This window comes from Labeo rohita, chromosome 1, assembly GCF_022985175.1.
Source record: "Labeo rohita strain BAU-BD-2019 chromosome 1, IGBB_LRoh.1.0, whole genome shotgun sequence".
Taxonomy (NCBI): domain Eukaryota; kingdom Metazoa; phylum Chordata; class Actinopteri; order Cypriniformes; family Cyprinidae; genus Labeo; species Labeo rohita.
The window spans coordinates 16,738,508-16,763,720 of NC_066869.1; the positions used below are offsets into that span (position 1 = coordinate 16,738,508).

The 25,213-nt window shown below is 34.1% G+C and overlaps 1 protein-coding gene across 2 annotated transcripts in view; it reads right to left on the reverse strand.

The window, feature by feature from the left end:
* The window catches only part of mast1a (microtubule associated serine/threonine kinase 1a), a 70,939-nt gene extending 46,240 nt beyond the window's left edge, over nucleotides 1-24,699 (reverse strand). Inside the window, exons 1-2 of one of the 2 annotated variants that reach the window (XM_051137974.1) lie at nucleotides 24,616-24,699; nucleotides 15,324-15,355 (exon numbers count right to left, since the gene is read on the reverse strand). In XM_051137974.1, coding sequence (XP_050993931.1) covers nucleotides 15,324-15,355; nucleotides 24,616-24,666 — 83 coding nt within the window. In that variant the 5' untranslated portion in view covers nucleotides 24,667-24,699. Of the gene's footprint in view, nucleotides 1-7,598; nucleotides 7,862-15,323; nucleotides 15,356-24,615 lie in introns of those variants that run through there. The other variant, XM_051138057.1, reaches the window with a different exon arrangement.
* Nucleotides 24,700-25,213: the final 514 nt, after the last annotated feature.

A 25,213-nucleotide genomic window follows, 5' to 3' on the forward strand; every position in this document is an offset into this window, starting at 1 on the left:
TGTTTTGAAGATCTGTCTGTAATGTGCAAGTGAACCCTAAATCTTTGATTAGCCGGTCAAGTGTGTTTGATCCGTGATGTAAATTTCAGACTTTGCTTTAATATAAAATGCTGTGATCTTCTAAAGGCTAAAGCAGGCAATCTTTAAACCTCAGCCAACTTCGCAGTAACACCGGCTTCACATCAAACTTTAATTCGAAAACAGCATTGGCATATTGAGCGGCACTGAAGTCTGTTTCACTGGGATTCAGGTGATATATATATATGCATGACTAATTTAATTCAGTATGTGAGCTGCATTTATTACATAACATCTATCGGCTACATTACATTTATGGACAGAATTTAAAAGTCATCTCAATTCCAGATAATTCTCTGTACAGATTGAACTGAAAAATATAGTCACTCCTAATGCTGTAAGACCACAAAAACACTAACAAACCACAGCAGAGCTGATGATCTGAAATCATCTGAAATTAAAACTAATCCTGATAAATTCTTGTTTTCGATAATTTGATTGCATACATCTTTATAACAGCATTTTCAACTCTTGAAAAATAAAATAAAATAAATTAAAATAAAAAAATTGCATGATTTCAGCCGTTAGACTCTCTAAGTTTAAAATAAAATAAAATAATAAAATAATAAAATTAAATAAAAAAAATGGCCTGATTTCAGCTGTTAGACTCTCTAAGTTTAAAATAAAATAAAATAAAATAAAATTACCAATTTTCAGCTGTTAGACTCACTAAGAATAAAATAAATAAAATAAAATAAAATAAAATAAAATAAAAAATGGCCTGATTTCAGCTGTTAGACTCTCTAAGAATAAAATAAATAAAATAAAATAAAATAAAATAAAATAGAAAATAAAATAAAAATGAAAATAAAATAAAATAAAATAAAACAAAACAAAAAAAAAAAACAAAACAAAACAAAACAAAACAAAACAAAACAAAACATTAAGGAAATAAAACATTAAGAAAATAAAATATTAAAAACAAAATCAAATACATTAAAAATAAAATCAAACAATTGATATAAATAAAATAAAACAATTATTGTTAGTGAACAGTGATGATACTGTTCCATCTTTATCTCAGCCTAAATGTAAAATAATGTTTTTTTTTAAACAGTTTTTTTTTTCTAAATACTTTACGAAAATAGGCATTGCCACAAATACAAACCATTATGTCATCAAATTTCCTGCAGTAAAAAAAAACTATATATTGAAACATATTATAAAGAAACATATTAAAATGACTACACCAAAATAAGATTTTAGTCATTCTGCTCACTGCAGGTCTAGGATCTATTTTTGTGTTTTATATTAGTGTGGACGGGACAAACCAGATGAGCCGCCGTCATGCTGGGAAATTCTTTATGAATGAATGCTGTGGTTATGAATGAACGTCGTCTCAGTGATTCCTGAACTCTCCTGCTCTCAGCATCACACCATCACCATCCACTTTGTCTATAATCTACTATAAGTCACAGACAAACAAGATTACGCCGCAAGTATTCCTCCGTTCATCCGCTCGTACGTCATCCTTTCATTTTTCCTGCTGTGCTTTCATTTCCTGAGCTCTGATTGCTACATGAGGCAGTGGAGTCAGGGAGGTTTGTCATTTCAGGCGTGAAGAATCATGTACAGAATCATATATATAATGTTATATGATCTCAAGAGAACTCTGAATCATCTCAGACACTGCTTTTGGCATCATTTTCATGTTTACCACAGAGCTTTAATATTTTTATAGTCCTAATTAGAGCAAAACCTAGAGGAGTTACAAATATAAAATAATAATAAATATAAAATACTATTAAATAAACTAACAAATAAATAAATCCAGAATATTTTAATCATTTTTATTCATGTTTTAGCTATTTTATTTTATTTCTGTTTTATTTTATTTGTTTTTTTGTTTTAGAGGTATTTAGTTTATATAGGTATGTAAATCCAAAATAATTTATTATATTTTAGATGTGCATATTTTATTTTATTTTATTTTATTTATAGAGGTACATAAAGCCCAAATATTTCGTCATATTTTAGTAGATGTTTTGGCTATTTTATTTATTTTTATTTTATTTTGTTTTATTTTATGTTTTTTTTTTTATTTCTGTATTATATTATATTATATTATATTATATTATATTATATTATATTATATTATATTATATTATATTTATAGAGGTATATTAAGCCCAAATATTTCATCATATTTTAGTAGATGTTTTAGCTATTTTATTTATTATTATTTTTGTTTTATTTCATTTGTTTTTTATGTTTTTATTTCTACTTTATTTTATTTTATTTGTAGAGGCATTTAATCCAAAATAATTTATCATATTTTAGATGTGTATATTATATTATTTATTATTATTTTTGTTTTATTGAATTAGTTTTCATGTTTTTTTATTTCTATTTTATTTTATTTTATTTTATGTTTACTTTAGTTTAATTTTTATATACATTTCAAGCTCTGTGACAGTAAATTATTTGTAAACTAAATGAAAATTCATTTATTCATTAAATAAAAAGTCAAAATGGTAATAAATAAAATATTTTGTGTTCATAATTATTCAATAAAATGTCACATTACTGCCACGTATTTTAAATGACATAATAATATACATAAAACACTATTAAACAAACAAATAAATTATTAAAAATATCATTACTCTCACATGGCAATAAAGAAACTGAAATATGTAAAATATTATCTAAATAAAAAAATATTATATAAAAATTAGACTATATATATAAATTCATAAAAAAACAAGACCACTGGAAAAAAAAAAAAAAAAAAAAAAAAAAAAAAAAAAAAAAAATCACAGCTGTGGTTTCCATAATAATAAATATGGCAGCAACATTTTAGGTTTTACAGATTATATGTAATATAAAACCCCAATGAACATATGTGATAAGAAAAAAAATGAAGAAGAAACATTTATTTTTGTTTAAAAAAAACATCAAATATGAGTTGTCATATTTTCTTTTACTATAAAATATAAGATGATCTTGTTCTTTTTCATTTCCAAAAACTGTACATTTAACAGTATTTTACGGTTCAGATATATTAACTATAAGGTTAGATCTTGTTGTTTTTTACCCAATATATTAAGGAAAAATACAGTTAACCAATTAACAGGTTTGTATCGTAGCATTTTTAATCTTTTACCGTTTTTTAAAATCATTTTTTACATAATGTTTAACATTAATAATTAAAATGTCATGCGGCTGCCAAGTAACATCAAAAAGCATAAACAACTTTCGGTTTCCGACGTCGTCACACACACACACTTTGAAAACAAAGTTATCATGAGGACGCGTTTCACACCAGAACATTTTCAGTCCTCGAAAGGCCCGCCGCTCCAAACCCTTTCTCTTTCTTCTTCTGCCTTTGATATGTGTCAGCTGAGATTTGATGATCAGTAATGAGTGAGTTGTAAAGTGAAGTGCAGGATGAAGAAAGAAAAAAGGCAAGAGCAGGTCTTTTAGAGAGAGGAACTCAGTTAACCCACTCCACTGTTCTCAAATATAGGCCAAGACATCTCCTCAGGCTCATGCTTTCTGTTCTCTGCCTCTCATTCATATTCCCACGCCGTCTGTTTTCTTCCATAAAAGCATTGGAGGCTCAGAGCAGCCCATCCCAAATGACAGATGAACAGAAAGCAATAAACGCACAGAGACGACAACAAAATATCAAAACACGCTCTCCCGAAACATAATTTAAGCACAAATATGTGAGCACAAATGCTTCTAGCTATACAAATTTAATTCTGTGCACAATCCCAAGGCCTTTGCTAGCGACTATTCAGAGCTGTGATGTCAAACGCAGCAAACAGGGAAAAACAGTCAATTTTATGGTTTAAAAAATGAGAAACTAAAAAAAATTAATTTAAAAAAAACTACTAAAACATTTACTTGGGATCCATATACCTCTAAAAACTGAACAAAATAAAACAAAAAACTGCTGAAACATCTACTAAAATATGATTAAATATTTGGGATCCATATACATCAATATAAAAAAAAAAAAAAAAAAAAAAATAAAAAATAAAATAATATAATATTTACTAAAATATGATTAAATATTTGGAATTTATATACCTTTATCAAAAAAATAAAAAAATAAATAAAATAATGCTAAAACATTTACTAAAATATTATTAAATGTTTGGAATTTATATGCTTCTCTAAATAAAATAAAATAAATTAATAAAATAAAATATAATATTTCAGATTTATATACCTCTATAAATATCTCTAAAACTAAAAATGAAATAGAGATAAAAATAAAACAAAATAAAAAAAATACAATGAAATAAAACAGCTAAAACATCTTCTAAAATATGATTAGATATTTAGAATTTATATACATCTATAAACTAAATACCTGTAAAACTAAAACTAAAAATAAATAAATAAATAAATTAAAAAAAAAAAAAAAAAAAAATGAAATGAAATAAACCATCTGCTAAAAGAAGATTAAAAATTCAGGATTTATATACCTCTATAAATAAACATACCTCTATAAATTAAAATAAAGTAGAAATGAAAAGAAAAGAAAAAGCTAAAAGGTCTACTAAAATATGATGAAATATTTGGGATTTATATACCTCTAAAACTAAATTAAAATAGAAATTAAAAAGAAACAAGCAAATCAAATAAAACAAAATAACATTAAATGAAATAAAATACCTAAATTGTCTACTAAAATCTGATTAAATATTTGGGATTTATATACCTATATTAATAAAATAAAATAAAATAAAATAAAAAATTAGGAATTTATATACATATATAAACCTACCTCTGACTTTAAGTAAAAAAAAAAAATTAACAAATACAATATTTATATATATACAAGTATTTGGAATTTATATAAAAAAAAAAAAAGTGTATATGCTATGAACTTATTTCATCTGAACACACAGTGACATTTGAACAGCCATTAATGAAGAAAGATGCTTTTTGCGACAGAATAATCCAGTTAGACAGCACAGTTAACCAGCTAAACCTTGAACCCCTTGATCAGGTCAGCGTTTGTCATAGTGGAGCAATGGCTAAAAAGAAAACCTCGCTGAGCAAATCTTAAAAAAACACGAATAATAAATAATACATCAATTCAGTGGGTTCATCAGGTGCAACCAGACTCCAGTCACAAGACAGCATCATAAAAAAAAATAAATCTTCATTTTAGCATGAACTACTCCTTTAATAAAAAGTAAATTCATCTTTTTACAGTGCTGAACAAAATAATTGAACTTTAACTATTCATAAGCCCTGATACACACACACACACAGCCGAATATGACTAATGTGAGCTCAACAGCGTCAGTGCAGACAGAATGGAGCACCATGGGGGACAGACAGAGATGAAGAGAGAGCGAGAGTGAACACACACGCACACGCACACACACACACACGTGTTCAAAGCCACTTTAATCTCTTCAGTCACACATATAAACACACAAACAGAAGCACACGCAGCATATGCAAAAAACATAAACACATGTAGTCGCTGCTTCCCTGTTATCTGCTCATGCAAAGCCAAAAAAAGTGTGTGTATGTGCATATGCACACGAGTTTAGCTACATACATTTAATTAATACATGTTTACACAAATGGTCAACAGATATGAGTTTTCTAATACCAAAAATGCATTATCTAGAGATTAAAGCAGATACAATTCATGTCAGGCTGATAATATGTTGATAATGCATAATTTTTGAGATTATCAGCTCTTTTATCTTTTTTTCTCTCAAAGCTATTTGATCAAACAGCAAAATTGTGAAATATTATTGCCATTTAAAATAAGTGTTTTCTATCCGAATATATTTAAAAATATAATTTCTGATGCAAAGCTAAATTTTCAGCATCATTACTCCAGTCTTCAGTGTACCATGATCCTTCAGAAATCATTCAAATATGCTGATTTGCACCTCAATTATTGTTTAATTCTTATTAATGGATCTTATTATTATCATCAATGCTTTGTGGCTTAATATTGTTACAGAAACTACTTTTTTTCAGGATTCTTTTATGAATTCTTTTAAAAAGAACAGCATTCAGTCTTCATAAATGTCTTTACTGTCACTTTTGATTAATGTAATGCATCTTTGCTGAATAAAATTATTTATTTGAAAAAAAAAAATCACTAAAATATACTGTAGATAGAACAATATTTTCAATTTGTCATTTTTGTGACAAATGTTTGTCAATGTGACAAACATGGCAAACAGTCTGTTTTTTTTTTTGCTGTTCAATTATTGTTAAATTATTAATAAAGGTGGTTCTTCTTCTTATTATTATTATCCATGTTATGTTGCTTCATTTTTTCATGGAAACTACGTTTTTTTCAGGATTCTTTTATAAATATAAATTTTAAAAGAACAGCATTCATAAATGTCTTTACTGTCACTTTTAATCAGTTTATTATTTTTATACAAAATCACTATGCACAGCAGATTAAAGACAATATTTTCAATTTGTCATTTTTGCATTGCTCATATTCAATTAAAAAGACAAGTTAATAATAAACATTCTATTATGTGGCAGAAAATATTTATAATATAATAAAATAATATTTGTAGATATTTGATTTAATTTGAAATATATTTTGAAGTATTATTTTTAAGTAAATAGTGCAAAAAGTCAATTTTTTGCTGTTCAATTATTGTTAAATTATTAATAACAGTTCTTATTATTATCCATGTTTTGTTGCTTACTATTTTTATGGAAACTACATTTTATTCAGGATTCTTTTATGAATATAAATATCATAAGAACAGCATTCATAAATGTCTTTACAGTCACTTTTGATCAATTTAACGCATATTTGCTGAATTAAATTATTATTATTATTTTTTTAATCACTAAAATTTACCGTAGATTCAAGACAATATTTTATATTTTCAATCTGCCATTTTTGCGTTGCTCATATTCAATTAAAAACAACAAGTTAATAAATAAATTCTATTATGTGACAAAATATATATTTGTGTCTATAATATAATCTTTATTTATGTTTATTTAAAAAAAAAAAACAATTTAATAAAAATATTTGATGTATTTATTTTTTATAATAAATAATTATGTTTATTTAAATTTGAAAAATATTTGAAGTATTATTTTTAAATAAATAATGCAAAAAAATGCATGTGACGTAAATGTTTATCCATCAATGGCAGGTGTGGCAAAGTGTCAGTTTTGGACCTGGTTATTAGCCAACACCGATAATCTCAAAATGACCATAAAACGAACGACCAGATAATCACCCCGACCGATATATCGGTCTATCACTACTTCAACAGAAAGACGAGACCTCATGAGTTCACACATGCAAACACACTTGCAAAACACAAGCTGTCACCCCTCCATGAAACAGCCGAGAGACGATGACATCAGTGTAAACAATCACAGCGCATCATCATCATCATCATCATCACCACCACCATCATCATCATCATCAAAAAATAACAAAATCCCCATCACCAATTTATCTGAAAAATCAAACCCCGAGCTGCACATTCTGATGAGTCATAATTGCAAGCTCCAGCCAAATAATTCTCTCTCTCTCTCTCGTTTACCTTTTGGTTCGGCGGAACATGTTGCTAGCCAGGACGGCCGGTTGGCAGGCGCACACACGGCGATGAGAGTGACAGCGGCAGCCGAGTGTGTCAACACACACTTAAACAACATTCACAGAAAGCAGCCGACTACGCCATGACACATCACGTCCTCCCTCACACATGCTCCGGGTTCGTCTGAGTGTGTGTGGCTGACTGATGGAGATACACAGACAGAGAGAGAGACAGAGGGAGAGAGAGAGAGAGAGAGAGAGGGAAGGTGGCTCTCAAGGGTAATGTGCCAAGCCAGGAAGTAAAGACAGCGAGAGAGCGAGCGAGAGAGAGAGAGAGAGAGGGGAGGGAGGACTGTCAGCATGTGTGTGTGGCCATTAAAAGCCTATCAGAGCTCAGAGCTCAGGACTGCGCCGCTGGTAATGGAAATCTGAATGGCACATGGGAGGGATAAAAAGAAACAGAGGAAAGGATTATGTTGATCTTGTTCATAAAATATACCACAGGTTATCTGGACCCTTAAACATGGATGTTCAAATCGGATTGAAACAGCATTTCATTATTTTTAGCTTTTTAATGATATAAATATATTTTCAGATTTATGTACCTGCACTGAAATGTCTTCATATTTTATATATATATATATATATATATATATATGATATTATTACAATTTAAAATAAGTGTTTTCTGTTTGTAAATAGTAATTTATTCCTGTGATGTAAAGCTACATTTTCAGCATTATTACTCCAGTATTCAGTGTCACATGATCCTTCAGAAATTATTGTAATAATATCCTAATATTTATGTATCGGCACTGAAAGGTCCTACAACACTTTCGTGTACAAAACCATTTTTTGAACAAATATACAGTAAAAGCAAGTGTATAGTGAACACAGGAATAATCCAATTACATGTAAGGATATATTTTGCACACCACTTTGAACAGAGAAAAATATATGTTTAAAAAAAAATAATTTAATTATAATATTTAATTTAAAAAATAAAAATATATTTAAAATACTACTTTTTGTAAAAAAAAAAAAAAAAAATCTGTATAATAATAATGCATAATGCAAATCTTTATTTAGATTTTTCTTTAATCATTTTTAAATTCTTTTCAAATTTCTTTTTCATTTTTTCCAAAAATTCCACAAAAAAAAAAAAATTAAATAGTGCACAATTAATCACTGAATAGGAGTTTTGATTAAATTTACCGAGACAGTCTAAATTGTCTTAATAGTAATAAAAAAAAATAACAATGATGATGACAATGAAGATCTTTTTTTTTTCAGATAAAGCACTGAAACACTGAAATGTCTCCAATAATTTTGACTAAATATAGTTAGTACAGTAAAATATAGTACATAGTGAATATAGTGAAAATCCAATTAAACATAAGGTTATGTTTTGCACATTGTTTTGAACAGAGAAAAATATATATATTTAAAAAATATTAATACATCATTTTTAAATTTAAAATTCTTTTCAAATTTCTTTAATCATTTTTCAAAAATTCCACAAAGAGATAAAGAATTGTGACAAATGTACAAAATAATGCACAATTATTCACTGAATATGAGACAGTCTAAACTGTCTTAATAATAATAATAAAAAAAAAATAATGGTGATCATGACGATATTTTTTTTTTCAGATAAAGCATTTTTTGAATACATTTTGAATAAATGTGAATATATATATATTTTGAAAAACATTAATAAATATATATTTCAAATGCTATTTATTATTTATTTAAAAATCTGTATAATAATAAATAATAATGTATAATGCAAATTTTTATTTAGATTTTTCTTTAATCGTTTTTAAATTCTTTTAAAATTTCTTTAATCATTTTTCCAAAAATTCCACAAAAAAGATAAAGATTTGTAAAAAAACATTTATAGATAATCAAGGCATCATCTGCACAATTTTGAACACAAAGAAAAAATATTTTAGCGAATATTGCAAAAATCCAATATCTATTTATTCAATAATATATTTAAAATACTATTTAAAAAAAAATCAGTTTAATAATAAATATTAATGTATGACTGAAGCCTTTATTTAGACTTTGCTTTAATCATTTTTCAATTCTTTTCAAATTTCTTTAATCATTTTTCAAAAAAATTCCACAAAAAGATTGTTGAAAAAATAATGCACAATTAATCACTCAATAAGAGTTTTGATTAACTCACAGGGACAGTCTAAATCGTCTTAATAATACTAACAATAATAATAATGATGACGATGATTTTTTTCAGATAAAGCACAATTTTGAACAAATAAAAATATTTTTAAAACATAAAAAAAGTATTTATTATAATAAATATATAAAGTCCTGTGCCGATTTACATAGTAAACAGTAAGGTGCGTTGATTCAGTTTATGTGATCAAAATACAATAAACAATCTACATAATGGTGTGCATTATGGAGTCCTTATTTTATTTTAATAATAAAAATGTGAATATATTTAACATATTAATTTCAAAATATATTAAGACATTATTAAATAATTAGTGTAACTAATAATTCATGGGAATCTGTATTTAGGTTTTTAATTAAACATTTCAATATAAGATAAAAAATCAGACATATGGGAAGGGTCAAAAGAAGAGAGGAGCACCTTATATTAATGGCTTTTTTTGCAGAGATCACACCACAGGGTTTTGGGCCGCTTCTATTTGGATGCTTGCATCCGATTGGTCGATTTCATTGTGATGTGGCTACAGAGCCCTGCCCATCTTTCTGTGTATGCCAGGCTATATAAGAACTGACATCATCTCTGTGCCCTAGATAGCTCACCACAATAAACCTTGTCTGAACCTTCGGATCGCGTCACGTCACAGTCGGGAGGGTCTGTTGGGACTGGGAGGGCCGCCGTCTCCCAAAGCACACACGCTCAGCTGCACACCGGCCCAGACACACATTAAAAGCTGCTCATTTCAATAATAAATGATCTGGATGGTGGAAAGAGAGATGAAATATAGATGAGAGAGAGAGATGCAGATGAGCTTTTAGGAGTTACCGGGTCAAATTCATAGAAGGGAAAATATGACCTGGAATAATGGATGGACCCGTCCAGTCGCACAATGGAAATGTCACACTAAAGTTTCAAGTTAAATGCTTAAAAGTTAGTGCATTCTCAAAAATAATTGACAATTTCCATTAAAAACATCAAGAAAACAAAGACATCTACAGCTTTCTAGAGTGGCTGTTCTGAAAGTCATGGCGGTCCAGACAGCGGTGAGACCGTACCCTGATTATAGCTGGCGCGGTTCAGCAGTCCTGGAAATGTCATATTGATCGTCTGCTGATTAATCTACTGTATCAGCCCAATTAAACAGCGTGACCCGTACTGAGCACAAAAGACCTATCCGTTATTAGCTGCCATAAGCTGCCTACAAAAAACCCTTCCACATTTCCTTGACTCTTCACAAACCTCCCAGGAGAGCTCTATTCATACACACATGCATTTAAGCACCTGTATTGTGTGTGTGAGTCTTTGGAGAGGCTCTTTATTGCAGGTACGTGAATGCTAATGGTTAGGGGCACTGTCCACAATAGAGACCATTACAAACAACAGCCATTCGGATGTGATCAGCATACAAAAAGCCAAAACTCTCACAGGAGCTAACGAAGCCCACACACTCTCTGACACTAAACGTGTCAAAAAGGAGGTGTTGTGGTGCTATATATAGGCAATAAACAGAAGCAGAGGATCACACACACAAGTGTTCAGTATAGACAGGCATAGAGACGCAGAGGAAACACATCCAGGGAGTTTCTCACGCCTGAGAAGGGTTCAGCACCAAGGCCAGCGCTTCATTCATTATCTGTACAGCTCAGACTCTACAGTACTGGCTCTCAGCTGATTTTGGATTTCACACCAGACAGCAACACTGTGCTAAAATTACACATTGTTCAAAAGTTAACAAAAACGTCCTTCAGATAAACTCAAGTGACGTTCTTTGAAGCCATTAATTCGCTGCACCGAGCACACTGTGGTTGCCAAAAATCATGTACAAGTATCTAATTTAGTCTGTGTTGCATTTTCTTGCAGTTTATGGCTTTTGCTGATGTTGGCATCTTTGATATTATGCTAAAATACCATACGTTGACTGAATGTACAGCCTTTGAAGTCAACATTAAAAGATATGGGAAGTGTTTTCTCCTCTCTTTCAAAAGTTGATAAGACCTTTAATGTTGCTACCCTAATTTTGCACATTTGTATGGATGGTTGCATTTTATTATTTGCATGTAGCATTTCACCCCTGCAGTCGGTGAAACTATCAGAACAGATTCATTTTGAGCTCATGACCACTAGTTAAGAACCATTGCTCTCCAGAACTCCTGCATTACTGCACTGCCACAAAAACTTCATTTTTTGCAATAATGTATTACTGTAGTACTGCATTAGTGTATCACTGCGTCCCTACATTCTGCACTAGTGTATCACTGTATCTCTGTATCACTGCATACCTGCACTAGCGTATCACTGTATCGCTGCACTAGTGTATCACTGTATCGCTGCACTAGTGTATCACTGTATCGCTGCACTAGTGTATCACTGTATCGCTGCACTAGTGTATTACCTGCATCGCTGCACTAGTGTATCACTGTATCACTGTATCGCTGCACTAGTGTATCACTGCACTAGCGCACTGCACTGCACTAGTGTATCACTGTATCGCTGCACTAGTGTATTACTGTATCTCTGTATCACTGCATACCTGCACTAGCTGCACTAGTGTATCACTGTATCGCTGCACTGTAGCTGCACTAGTGTATCACTGCATACCTGCACTAGTGTATCACTGTATCGCTGCACTGTGTGTCCCTGCATCGCTGCACTAGTGTATCACTGTATCCTGCACTAGCACTCACTGTATCGCTGCACTAGTGTATCACTGTATCGCTGCACTAGTGTATCACTGCATCTAGTGTATCACTGTATCGCTGCACTAGTGTATTACTGTGTCCCTGCATCGCTGCACTAGTGTATCACTGCATACCTGCACTAGCATATCGCTGTATCGCTGCACTAGTATATCACTGCATCACTGCATCACTGCGTATTATCGCTGCACTAGTGTATCACTGTATACTGCACTAGTGTATCACTGTATCACTAGTGTATCACTGTATCGCTGCACTAGTGCATACCTATCACTGTATCGCTGCACTAGTGTATCACTTGCATACCTGCACTAGCGTATCACTAGCACTGTGTATCATCGCTGTGTTTCACTGCTAGCGTATCACTGTATCGCTGCACTAGTGTATCACTGTGTCCCTGCACTAGTGTATCACTGCACTAGTGTATTACTGTGTCCCTGCATCGCTGCACTAGTGTATCACTGCATACCTGCACTAGCATATCACTGTATCGCTGCACTAGTGTTTCATTGCATACCTGCACTAGCGTATCACTGTATCGCTGCACTAGTGTATCACTGTATCGCTGCACTAGTGTATCATTGCATACCTGCACTAGCGTATCACTGTATCGCTGCACTAGTGTATCACTGCATACCTGCACTAGTGTATCACTGTATCGCTGCACTAGTGTATTACTATGTCCCTGCATCGCTGCACTAGTGTATCACTGTATCGCTGCACTGTGTATCACTGCTGCACTAGTGTATCATTGCATACCTGCACTAGCGTATCACTGTATCGCTGCACTAGTGTATCACTGTATCGCTGCACTAGTGTATCACTGTATCGCTGCACTAGTGTATCACTGTATCGCTGCACTAGTGTATCACTGCATACCTGCACTAGCGTATCACTGTATCGCTGCACTAGTGTATCACTGCATACCTGCACTAGCATATCACTGTATCGCTGCACTAGTGTTTCATTGCATACCTGCACTAGCGTATCACTGTATCGCTGCACTAGTGTATCACTGTATCGCTGCACTAGTGCATTACTGTATCACTGCATACCTGCACTAGTGTATCACTGTATCGCTGCACTGTGTATCACTGCACTAGTGTATTACTGCCCTGCACTAGTGTATCACTGCATACCTGCACTAGCATATGGCTGTATTGCTGCACTAGTATATCACTGTATTGCTGCACTAGTGCATTACTGTATCACTGCATACCTGCACTAGTATATGACCGTATTGCTGCACTAGTGCATTACTGTATTGCTGCATTAGTGCATAACTGCATCACTGCCTCACTGCACTAGTGCATCACTGCATCACTGTATCAATGCATCTCTGCTGTAGTGCATCACTGTGTCCCTGCATGCACTAGTGTAGCCTTGCATTCCTGCATCACTGCACTAGTGTATCACTGCGTCCCTACATTGCTGCACTAGTGTATCTCTGCATCACTGTATCCATGCATCTCTGCCATAGTGCATCACTTTATCCCTGCACTATTGCATCACTGCATCATTGCACTAGTACTAGTACTAGTGTATCACTACATACCTGCATTAAGCATATCACTGTATCACTGCATCTCTGTATCACTGCACTAGTGCGTCACTATATCACTGTATGACAGCACTAGTGAATCACTGCATCCCTGAAGTGCTGCACTAGTGTATCACTGTGTCCGTGCATCACTGCGATAGTGTATCACTGCATCCCTGCATTGCTGCACTAGTGCATCACTGTATCCATGCATCTCTGCCGTAGTCTATCACTGTGTCCCTGTATCACTGCACTAGAGTAGCCTTGCATTCCTGCCTCACTGCACTAGTCGCCTTGCATCCCTGCACAAGTGTATCACTGTGTACCTGCATCGCTGCACTAGTGTATCACTGCATCACTGTATACATGCATCTCTGCCATAGAGCATCACTAGTGTAGCACTGCATTCCTGCACTACTGCACTAGTATAGCGCTGCATCACTGCATCCCTGCAATAGTGTAGCACTGCATCCCTGCATCACTCCACTAGAGAATTTCTGTGTACCTGCACCACTGCATTAGTGTATGGGTGTGTCCCTGCATCCCTACACTAGTGTATAATTGCACTAGTGCATCACTGTATCCCTGCATCACTCCAATAGTGCATCACTGTATCCCTTCATTCCTGCAATAGTGTAGTGCTGCATCCATGCATCACTGTGTTAGTATATCACTGTATCCCTGCATCACCGCACTAAAGAATCACTGTCTCTCCATCACTGCATTAGTGTATGGGTGTGTGCATTACTGCACTAGTGTATTGATACATTTTTGCACTGTTGCACCATCTGATGTATCAATGTGTTCCTGCATTGCTGCACCAAAATATTCCTGCATTACTGCACCCCATATTGTTGCACTCTAGCATTACAGTATAACTTCCTGCACTCTTGAACTACTGCATTAAGTTACTAAACTCCTACATTATTTTCTTCCTTGACCACGGCAGCATAGTATTACTGTGACCCTGCATGTGTTGTGATGCCACAGACAAAAAAAAAATCAAATTTTTCCTCCGTGTACACAATATCGCCTTCAGTGATGCAAGACTAGTCTTAAGATTTCCGACTGTCTGTCACTTTCATTCAGCACATCAAGTAATTTCAGTGTTGACAAGTGTAGTGACAAATGGACACAAGTCCAGGGTGGCTTGTTTAAGATTGGGTTTGGGAAAAGTGCTTTTACTGAGTACAACATTACGCTAGGTCCCAGCAAAAAAAAAAAACAGTCCACAGACAACATTCGAACAAACAAACGCAAAAATGAAATCAAGTAAAGTGGATTTGCTATACTCACCCACTGCTCTTCCTGGGCAAGGGAAGATCCTTCTAGAAAAGAGAGAGAGAAAGAAATGATAGACTGAGTGATTATATTACCCAGTGTAAAATGATAACATCAATAACTGCTCAATACCAGTTTGCTTCAGGACATAAATATCTTGATGAAACCAAACTGGAATAATCTTATGCCAGCTGACATTCATTATGACCCATAATGCTGTTCAGATCTCTGAGAGGGAGGACAGCACTTAGGGGAGAACAATCCCCAAAACATTAAACTGGCCAATTATACAAACAAGGTCACTGGAGAGAGCGAGAGAGAGTGTGCACGTTAGATAGAGGGAAAGAGGCCATGCTGGTGCATGTGATGGTACACTAAGGGTTTCAGTTGGGGGGAAATGACTTCACCCACTGTGACTCACTTTGATGACATCGTGTGTGACAAGGACTTCCCTGCCAGCATGACTGGCGCCACTGAGCAACTAATGGAGGATTAAGTGGACAAATAGTCTGTGGCCGCTGTGTGCGCCTGTGCTGAATTCTACATGTTTATAGAGACTTTAAATTTTAGAATTTATTATCATAATGGTAAAAAAGACCAGTAAGATATTAGCCTTTGAGTCTTATGAGGACTCTTATAATATTTTTACTGTAAGTATTATAGTTAGTTGTGAAAGTAAACATATGTTTAAACATATGTAAATCATTAACAAACAAACATGATATCCCTATTGAAAAATAATTGTATGTAAAATACATTTATTTCATGCTAAGTATACTACAAATGCATTTACATATTATGTACTTAATAAAATTGTACATTTAATATACTAAACTGGTATATTTAAAGTCTGCCAAATTGGAACAACTAATTTTATACTTAATACACTTTAATTGTGTGGAAGTAGTGTTGAAATCCAACTAAAGATATACTCAGGTATATGTGATTGTGCTAAAGAGGAAGTATTGCAAGTATACTTTAGGCACACTTTAAATAATACTGGCCTTTACATCCAAAATATGTAAAAATCACACAATACTCATCAATAATGACATTAAAACATATTTTAGGCTTTATATTAAGAAATGTGCATTTTTGCACATTGTAGGTGCAAGTAGTACTCCAAATAAAGCTTAATTACAACATTTTAAATAATTTTTATATCAGTAGGTCTCAAGCGATGTGTCAGTAAATATGTTAATAGACTTGAACTATACTTAGTATAAAATAAATGCATTTTAAATCTATTACTTTTTTACTAGGGATGAAAAACAATAGCTGACAGAATGTGTTAAGTATAGATTTACACCAGTGTTGTTATTGCTAACTAAAACAAAACTATTAAATTTTTTTTATTAATAGAAATAAGGCTGAAATATAATTAAAATACAAATATTAGATGATAGATTAGACAGATAGATAGATAGATAGATAGATAGAGTGAAGACGCAGAGAAAAACAAAGATGAATAGAAGGATGCAGCAGCTGACAAATGAGGCCTATGAGACAATGAGGGGAAAGCAAAGGCATTAAAGAGCAGGTCAATTCATTACATAAGAAAAAAAGACTGAACCCTTCAAAGGCCTCTGTGGATGGATATCTCACTTATTTAAAACTGCCTCTATTTTCATTTTAACTAGATTTGACATTGAAGGAAACGTGAGAGATGGCTGTGCAAAACTCACTAGGGAGTTGAAGGTGGTTGCCACGGCATTGTTCTCTATTATAATTGGTCAGATCACCTGTCAGTCACACTCCTGGCGAAGGGTGAATTGTAATCCCATGATGGTCTTCAGGTCATTTTAGGCTAAAACATGACAAGAATGCTACAAATATGTGATCCTGGCCTACAAAACCAGTCATAAGGGTCCTTTTTTTTTTTAAATCAATCTGAAAGCTGAATATAATTAACTTTCCACTGATGTATGGTTTGTTAGGATAGGACAATATTTGGCCGAGATATAACTATTTAAAAAATCTGGAATCTGAGGGTGCAAAAAGAAAAAGAAAAAAAAGAAATTCAAAATACTAAGAAAATTGCTTTTAAAATTGTCCAAATAAAGTTCTTAACAATGCATTTAACTAGTCAAAAATTAAGTTTTGATATATTTATGGTAGGAAATTTACAAAATATCTTCATGGAACATGATCTTTGCTTAATATCCTAATGATTTTTGGCATATATATATATATATTTGCAGCTGTTTCTAATATTGTATACAGGAAAAAAGTGGATAATTTAGAGGTTATTAAAAAAAAAAACCGTTGAGGATCACAAGTGATGAACAGCAGATGGCTAATAATCAGGGTTAGAGATTCGTTGAAACCCCTGACCAAATATAATGAAGACCACCCCAAACTGGGCTCTGATTTTCATTTCAAGACTTTGTGTGGCTTTATCTCCCAGACAAAATCTTAAACTTGTGCCTTTCTCCTCGCATGTTTCTGCTCCTCTCTGCGGGGAGTGAGAGAACAGAAAAAAGAAGCTGTTATTTTCTCTGCAGCCGCACTTCATTTACATTTTCATGTAGTTCCGTTCTCCTCTTTGAACTCTATTCTAGGAACTGTGAAAAAAGCGAAGAGATTCTCTGCTCTGCTGATCCTATTATATTTTAATTATTTTTTCATTAGAACACTGTTTTCTGCACCTTGTTTGGATGTTTAGGTCAAAGGTCAGGGTTAAAAAGGGATCTTTGCTAAGGGTCTTCTCCTACTCTAAGTGTCTTTAGCAAAGGCTAAAGGGGCATTTGATATTTACTACCTGCATTTAAACTACACCAATCCCTAGTGGCTTTAAACCAGTAATCTTCCAGTTATCCGCTGCAGTACAGAACAGCTATTGATCCGTGATTTGAAATGACCTGGAATGGCACTGCAATAGATAGAGTAGACTAATGCAAAGTCTGTGATATCAATAACCAGACAATTTTATGATGTGATAACATCCCTATACTTCTGTACGTACATACTTGAGCCAAATAAGTATGCAAACTGGGATGCAACTACCTTCCCAAGGCTGTCTTTCTCTCATGCCCAATGGAGTGGCTACAAACTAAATCAATAGAAGACGCAGAAAGTAACATATCCTTTGCATGCACTTGACATAATGGTAAAAGACGATATTGACAAACACCAGGCTCATTAAGTCTGTGAACTTCCAGACCGGTGATGAATAACATCCAGCCTACAGCTGAGACTAATGAAACAGACTGGGCTCCACGCCCAGAAATAAGAAAGCCCCATCCTTCCAGCTCAAGATAAAATGAGGGACAGAAAAGAGGAATGAGGGTAATAACAGAGTCACCACACTGCCAGACTAGGCTGTCAATCAAAGAGCAACTAGAAAGATTCAACTTAAATTACTCCAGAAATTTACACCAGCGACTATTTACTAAATCACTTAGTTTTTCAAACTTTTAGCAGCCAGGATATAATACAAAAACGTACATATCACATACCTATATAATAAAATTCTATATGAATATTGTATTTCTGCCACAATACCATGGTGCAGTTAGTGTTACTACAGTAAATCCATGGTAAATGATGGCGATGTGTAGATTAAAAAGCCTTCTGACTGGATTGTTGCGCAAAGTGTTTCTCCTGTTTGTCAGTTTTGTTTCATCTGGCTTTAAACTAGTTTAAATCACAGAGTCATTTGTGTTCTTCGTTCAGTTCAGATGCTTCACACTGGATCTCACAGTGCGTTTGAGTGGTTGCATGATTACGAAAGCCCGTTTATGCCACTGAATATAAAATATAAATATATAAAAAGTTATAGCGACTTTTTAACTCCCAATTCTGACTTTTTTCTTAGAATTGTGGGATGTAAACTCACAATTGAGAGTTTTTGAGAGAGAAACTTGCAATTCTGATTTTAGAAAATTGCAAATTTGAGCTTATATCTGGCAATTCTCATTTTATTTCTCAGGATTGTGAGTTTACAACTCACAATTCTGAGGGAAAAAAAATCTGAATTGTGAGATGCAAGTTTGCAATTGCTAGAAAAAAGTCAGAATTGTGAGATAAGAAGTTTTTTCTTTTAATTCAGTGGCAGAAACGAGCTTCCAAACAAGACCTTTATGTCAGCTTAATGCTGTTTTTTAGTAATGGAAGCATATAAACAACAATGCACAACTATGCTTAAGCCCACTTACCGGTATGATTCATTTGAGTGAATCAGTTTACATTGATTCAAAAATCTAGAGCCATATGATTCATGAGTCATGATTCAATTCAGATTTTTGTGTTTTAGTAAAATACACTACCAGTCAAAATCTACCGTTTATCAATCATTGTTTCAACAAAAATATTAAGCAGCACAACTATTCGACGTTGATAATAACAATAAATGTTTCTTGAGCAGCAAATCAGCATATTAGAATGATTTCTGAAGGATCATGTGACACTGAAGGCTAGAGTAATGGCTGCTAAAAATCTTAAAATTAATTAAAATAGAAAACTGTCATTTTAAATTGTAATAATATTTGACAATATTACTATTTGTATTATATTTATGATCAAATAAACGCCTTGAAGAGTAGTGTAAATATATGTATTGTTATATTAGTCCTTAGTAAAGAAATGAATACAATAAAAATATTAAATTATACTTTTCATTTAGTGACAAAACGATTTATTTGCATTTATTTTTTTAACTTGATTTTTTTTTTTACTTGATACTAGATTTCCTTTATTCGCCTTACATTAAGAAATATATTGAAAATCATCAAAAGGCTGAAAATGATTATGTTAACTTTTTTATTGCCCAGCCCTACTTCATATATACATACATATGCTCTATGATATTGATTCCCCAAAGCCGTAAGCTGTTAAACTGCCATTAACTTCCTAATGGGGCTTGAAGAGCAAACTATGTTTGTCCTAGGAAAATCAGACCCTCCCTACAGTCCATCTCAATATCCAGTGCAGGGGTCTCTGATAGCTTGAATGTGTGTTGAGCAGGCGTGTGTATCTGTATCTGTAAGCACTTCCTGTAAGTCTATGCCTCAGTAAGCATTTACAAGATTCAAAGTGGTTGCTAGTGAAATCCATGCATCCTGTATGTACACACACACACTCACACAGATCTGAGTATTTACTACCTAACTATGTAGCTTTGATGCACCTTTACACAATAAAGCTGCATCCAATCGTTACTCTGCCTTCCCAGAATTCCCGAGGAGTCAATTCTCAAGTGGACAGGTTTCTCAGAAGTGCTCCCTAAAACAAAGCCTTAAGTTGCTCAAAACTCCCTGGCATCCCTATAAGCAACCACTAATTTGTGGTCTACATTTAATCTGCAATAATGCTTCGCAGGCTGAAAGCCATTGCAACTTCGCATCTCATAGATCCAGATGGCTTTTTGGCAGAAAGCAGAGCTGAAAACCTGGATAAGTGTCTCGTTGGGTATAGATCCTGAATATGAGAGTGAAATTATGTTAATGTTCTCATTAGGCCTAAAAATGATTTTTTTAATTGTTCAGATTTTTTATCATGTAACATTTTCCCCTGAGGTCCAATTATAATTTTAGTATTCTATTCGATGAAAAACAGTTGCTAAAGAGTAACTTCGTATTTTTATAACCAATTTCCATTCCATTGCCATCCCAATTTTAGAATTAAACGCTGATGTGCACAAATTAAACAGGCTCGTCACTCTACAGAGAGTGGAGAGAGGTGGGGCGAGCAGAGCACATTAACATTTAAAGGAACAATCCCTCAGAATGGGATGATTTTTGCAGAACTCATTTTGTCAAAGTAAAAAAGGTGTTGTTTTACACTATATTATAGACTTTTCATTAAGACCATAAAGAACCCCTTTAAATTTTGTGCACGCTTGTTTACGATCACCTGTCGCATGTGCTCACCAGGTTTCGTGACGTTTTGAGTTTTCCTTTAGGCTTCATAGGATTTTGGGTAAATTTGGACAGGCCCCTATTTCTAAATGACCCCATTATAGCCTCCCAAAGGGTAAATTTCAAGCTTTTTTGGTAATTATTGACCTAGAGAGCCTACAGAATAGTTTGCAAAACTAGTCTGCAAAAGTAGGTTTTTGACATCATCTCAATCATTTAACAAACGATTTGACTGACAGCAGTGGTTCAAGAGGCAAAGTTGTCCAGAATAAGGAGCTTTATTGTTATATGAATATTGCGTGATGTACAATCATTTACGCCCTTGAATAATGCGATATCACCCAGTGGCCGATTTCTTTCAAATTTCTCTCAGACTTTTGTGGCCACGAGTCGAACAGGCCCAACGAGTTTTGTTTCGATCAACCTCCGTTAACCCTGTCTAACAAGCGCTCAAACTTCGTCGGCCAATGACGGCCATGTGTTTTCAGATACGCAAATATCGCTTATAGACACTTATGGCAGACCAGGCATGCACAATGACTGAAAGGACAAATGGTTGCGCATTTATAGCCATTTTCATGTTTTTCCCCTCTAATAGCACCACCAAGTGGTCAGGCTCTGTGGTTTATAAGTGTTGTGAGTTTGGCGAAGATATCTCATTCCGTTCAGGAATTATAGGCATTTTATAAAAGTGACCCCACCCCTCTCAAACGTTTTGGCGTCCCTTTGCGACGATGAGTCAAAAGTTCAACTTTCTGCAGTGTCAGGTACTACACACATAGCACCTGGAAATAACACTGACTGAATGGGCCAATGTACTACCAATGTACAAATAGGTGTTCATTGCGTTAGAATGCCAAAAGTTGCAGGAGAATATAATGAAACAAGCCATTTTACAGCTTAGTGTTAATAAATCCTCTTTTTCTTAGAGGAGGAAGCTTTGAGTTTTGAAATGGACTGTATGTTTTCATAATACAAAGAACTCTTTTATCACAAAAGGGATCAGGGAATGCTTTATTCCTCATTAAAATGACTCATTTCATTTTACCAGTAATAACAACACAGACATTTTCACTGTAATGCTTGCGTATAATAAAATGCATAATATTACACTCTGAAGTTTAGTTACAGATTGTAAAAAGTTACTCTCAATATGAGCAGCGAAAACTGATGACCAGCACTTTAGGCTGAAGTATAAACACTGATTCTCTTATTTTCCAGTAAAGGAGCTGAAAGGTGCTGACCTTTTTGGAAAATGTCTAGCAGTCTGGGGTGGAGTGCAGCGGCGCTCTGAAACCCAGATCAGCTGGAGCTTAAAAACAGCTTGTTTATTTTTGCCAATGAAAGAGGGGAAGTGAAAGTAATACGCACACATTTTGTTTTGACTTCATATAACAGCAGATGGTTTCCGCACTGTACCAACAATAATACGACAACTCAAAACCTCTTTTATGTTTTTCTTCTTTCTGTTTATGTTGCTCTGGGCAAGAACCGGAGAGATTAAAACAATAACTCCCAAACCACAAAGCAAATATGAACTCCTGTGTGTATGTTGGAACCTAGTGAGTGACTGACAATGAAAACAAATCTAATCTAACTATTATGGTTTAGATAACACTTCACATTTACATTCTGTTGGGTGTTATTTAAGTGTTAATAGATTGTGCAAACTAGATTAATAAAAAGGCCACATTAAATTAACACCAGCCAGTTTATTTATTTATTCATTTTTCAGACTTTAAGTGCACTAAAAGTGAACTTAAGTGAAAAAAAAAAAACCTAGTTCAGTTTGCATTCACACCGTACCTAGAATTAATTCAGGTCTTTTTATGCACTTTACATTCACACTGCCATTTCACTCCTTAAAATATAGGAATAACCCATATGGACCAAATATATAATACTTTTTTTGCTATTTTTTAAGATTAAAAAGCTCCAGTCCAAAAAAGAATGTAACTGTTTTGCTAACTTCTGCCATTTTTAACTTAAATGACACGCCTTCTTGAAAACCCCGTCCACCTTTGCCATGCCAGCCAATCCGATGTCAGCAAACCTGGCTGTGCCAAATGATTGACAGATGGACGTTTCTGATTGGTTCCTCGACTAGAAAGCATTAATTTTTTAAGTGCACTAAAAAGTGAACCAAGTACAAAAACGAACCTAGTTCAGTTTGCATTCACACTGTGCCTAGTCTTTTAAGCAGATTCAGATCTTTTTGATGCAAGTTACATTCACACTGCAATTTTACTCAAGTCCAATAAATAAAATGTAATCGTTTTGCTAACTTAAATGACACGCCTTCTCCCGAACCCCGCCCACCTTTGACATGCCAGCCAATCCGATGTCAGCAAATCTAGCCGTGCCAAATGATTGACGGATGGATGTTTGTGATTGGTTCCTCGACTAGAAAGCATTCATTTTTTAAACTTTAAGTGCACTAAGTACAAAACCGAACCTAGTTCAGTTTGCATTCACACTGTGCCTAGTCTTTTAAGTAGATTCAGATCTTTTTGATGCAACTTACATTCACACTGCAATTTTACTCAAGTCCAATAAAAAAAAAATGCAATCGTTTTGCTAACTTCTGCCATTTTTAACTTAAATGACACGCCTTCTTGAAAACCCCACCCACCTTTGACATGCCAGCCAATCCGATGTCAGCAAACCTGGCTGTGCCAAATGATTGACAGATGGACGTTTCTGATTGGTTCCTCGACTAGAAAGCATTAATTTTTTAAGTGCACTAAAAAGTGAACCAAGTACAAAAACGAACCTAGTTCAGTTTGCATTCACACTGTGCCTAGTCTTTTAAGTAGATTCAGATCTTTTTGATGCAAGTTACATTCACATTGCAATTTTACTCAAGTCCAATAAAAAAAATGTAATCGTTTTGCTAACTTAAATGACACGCCTTCTCCCGAACCCCGCCCACCTTTGACATGCCAGCCAATCCGATGTCAGCAAATCTAGCCGTGCCAAATGATTGACAGATGGATGTTTGTGATTGGTTCCTCGACTAGAAAGCATTCATTTTTTAAACTTTAAGTGCACTAAGTACAAAACCGAACCTAATTCAGTTTGCATTCACACTGTGCCTAGTCTTTTAAGTAGATTCAGATCTTTTTGATGCAAGTTACATTCACACTGCAATTTTACTCAAGTCCAATAAAAAAAAAATGCAATCGTTTTGCTAACTTCTGCCATTTTTAACTTAAATGACACGCCTTCTTGAAAACCCCGCCCACCTTTGACATGCCAGCCAATCCGATGACAGCGCCAAATGATTGACAGATGGAGGGCGTTTCCGATTGGTTCCTCTACTACACCTGTGATTTCTGAGGATATCGACTTAAGTCATACCAGGTATGAGGAGAGAGATTTTATGTAGACATTAAAAGCTTTATTTTGATCGAGTTTGTAAACTAAAATGATATAAAACGTCATCTCACCTGCATCCTCCGCCGGCGGATAATACCGGAGTCATCCATGGCATCGCTCATCTTGTCTCGTCTGTCTAAAAAAGCCTTCACCGATCACATCTAAGTCCACGTGGTGACAGACGCCTACAGCTGACGTTCAGAAGTTTCTCCCCGTTTGCATTTCCCTCCTCAGGTAACGTTAAAGAAGATCATGGGCGTTGCAAAAACAAACACCCGGCTGATGTGTACACCAGATAACTGTTAGAAATAAACCGGAATATCGTTTAATAATGATTCAAACGCTCCGATTTCAGCGTCCAGGGTCAAAGTGCCTTGTTTTTACGGTCAGAAACGAGTAAAAGAGTCATCTTGAGTGATCTTGATCCTCACTTTCTCAGCCCGCGGGGGCGCGACCGAGGCGCGTGCTTTCGGAGAGAGGTCCTTTTGGACATCTGGAGCACTAACGAGATATCCAGCCGCACTAATGGACCACAGTCTGTCCCCCAGAGGACATCGCCATCATATCATATTCCCTGGCAGCTGGAGCAGTAATGGCATCATTTATGTGAAATGCATCCTGCTCTGATTGGCGCCGTGAGCTTCTTTCTGAATGAAGTACAGTAATCAT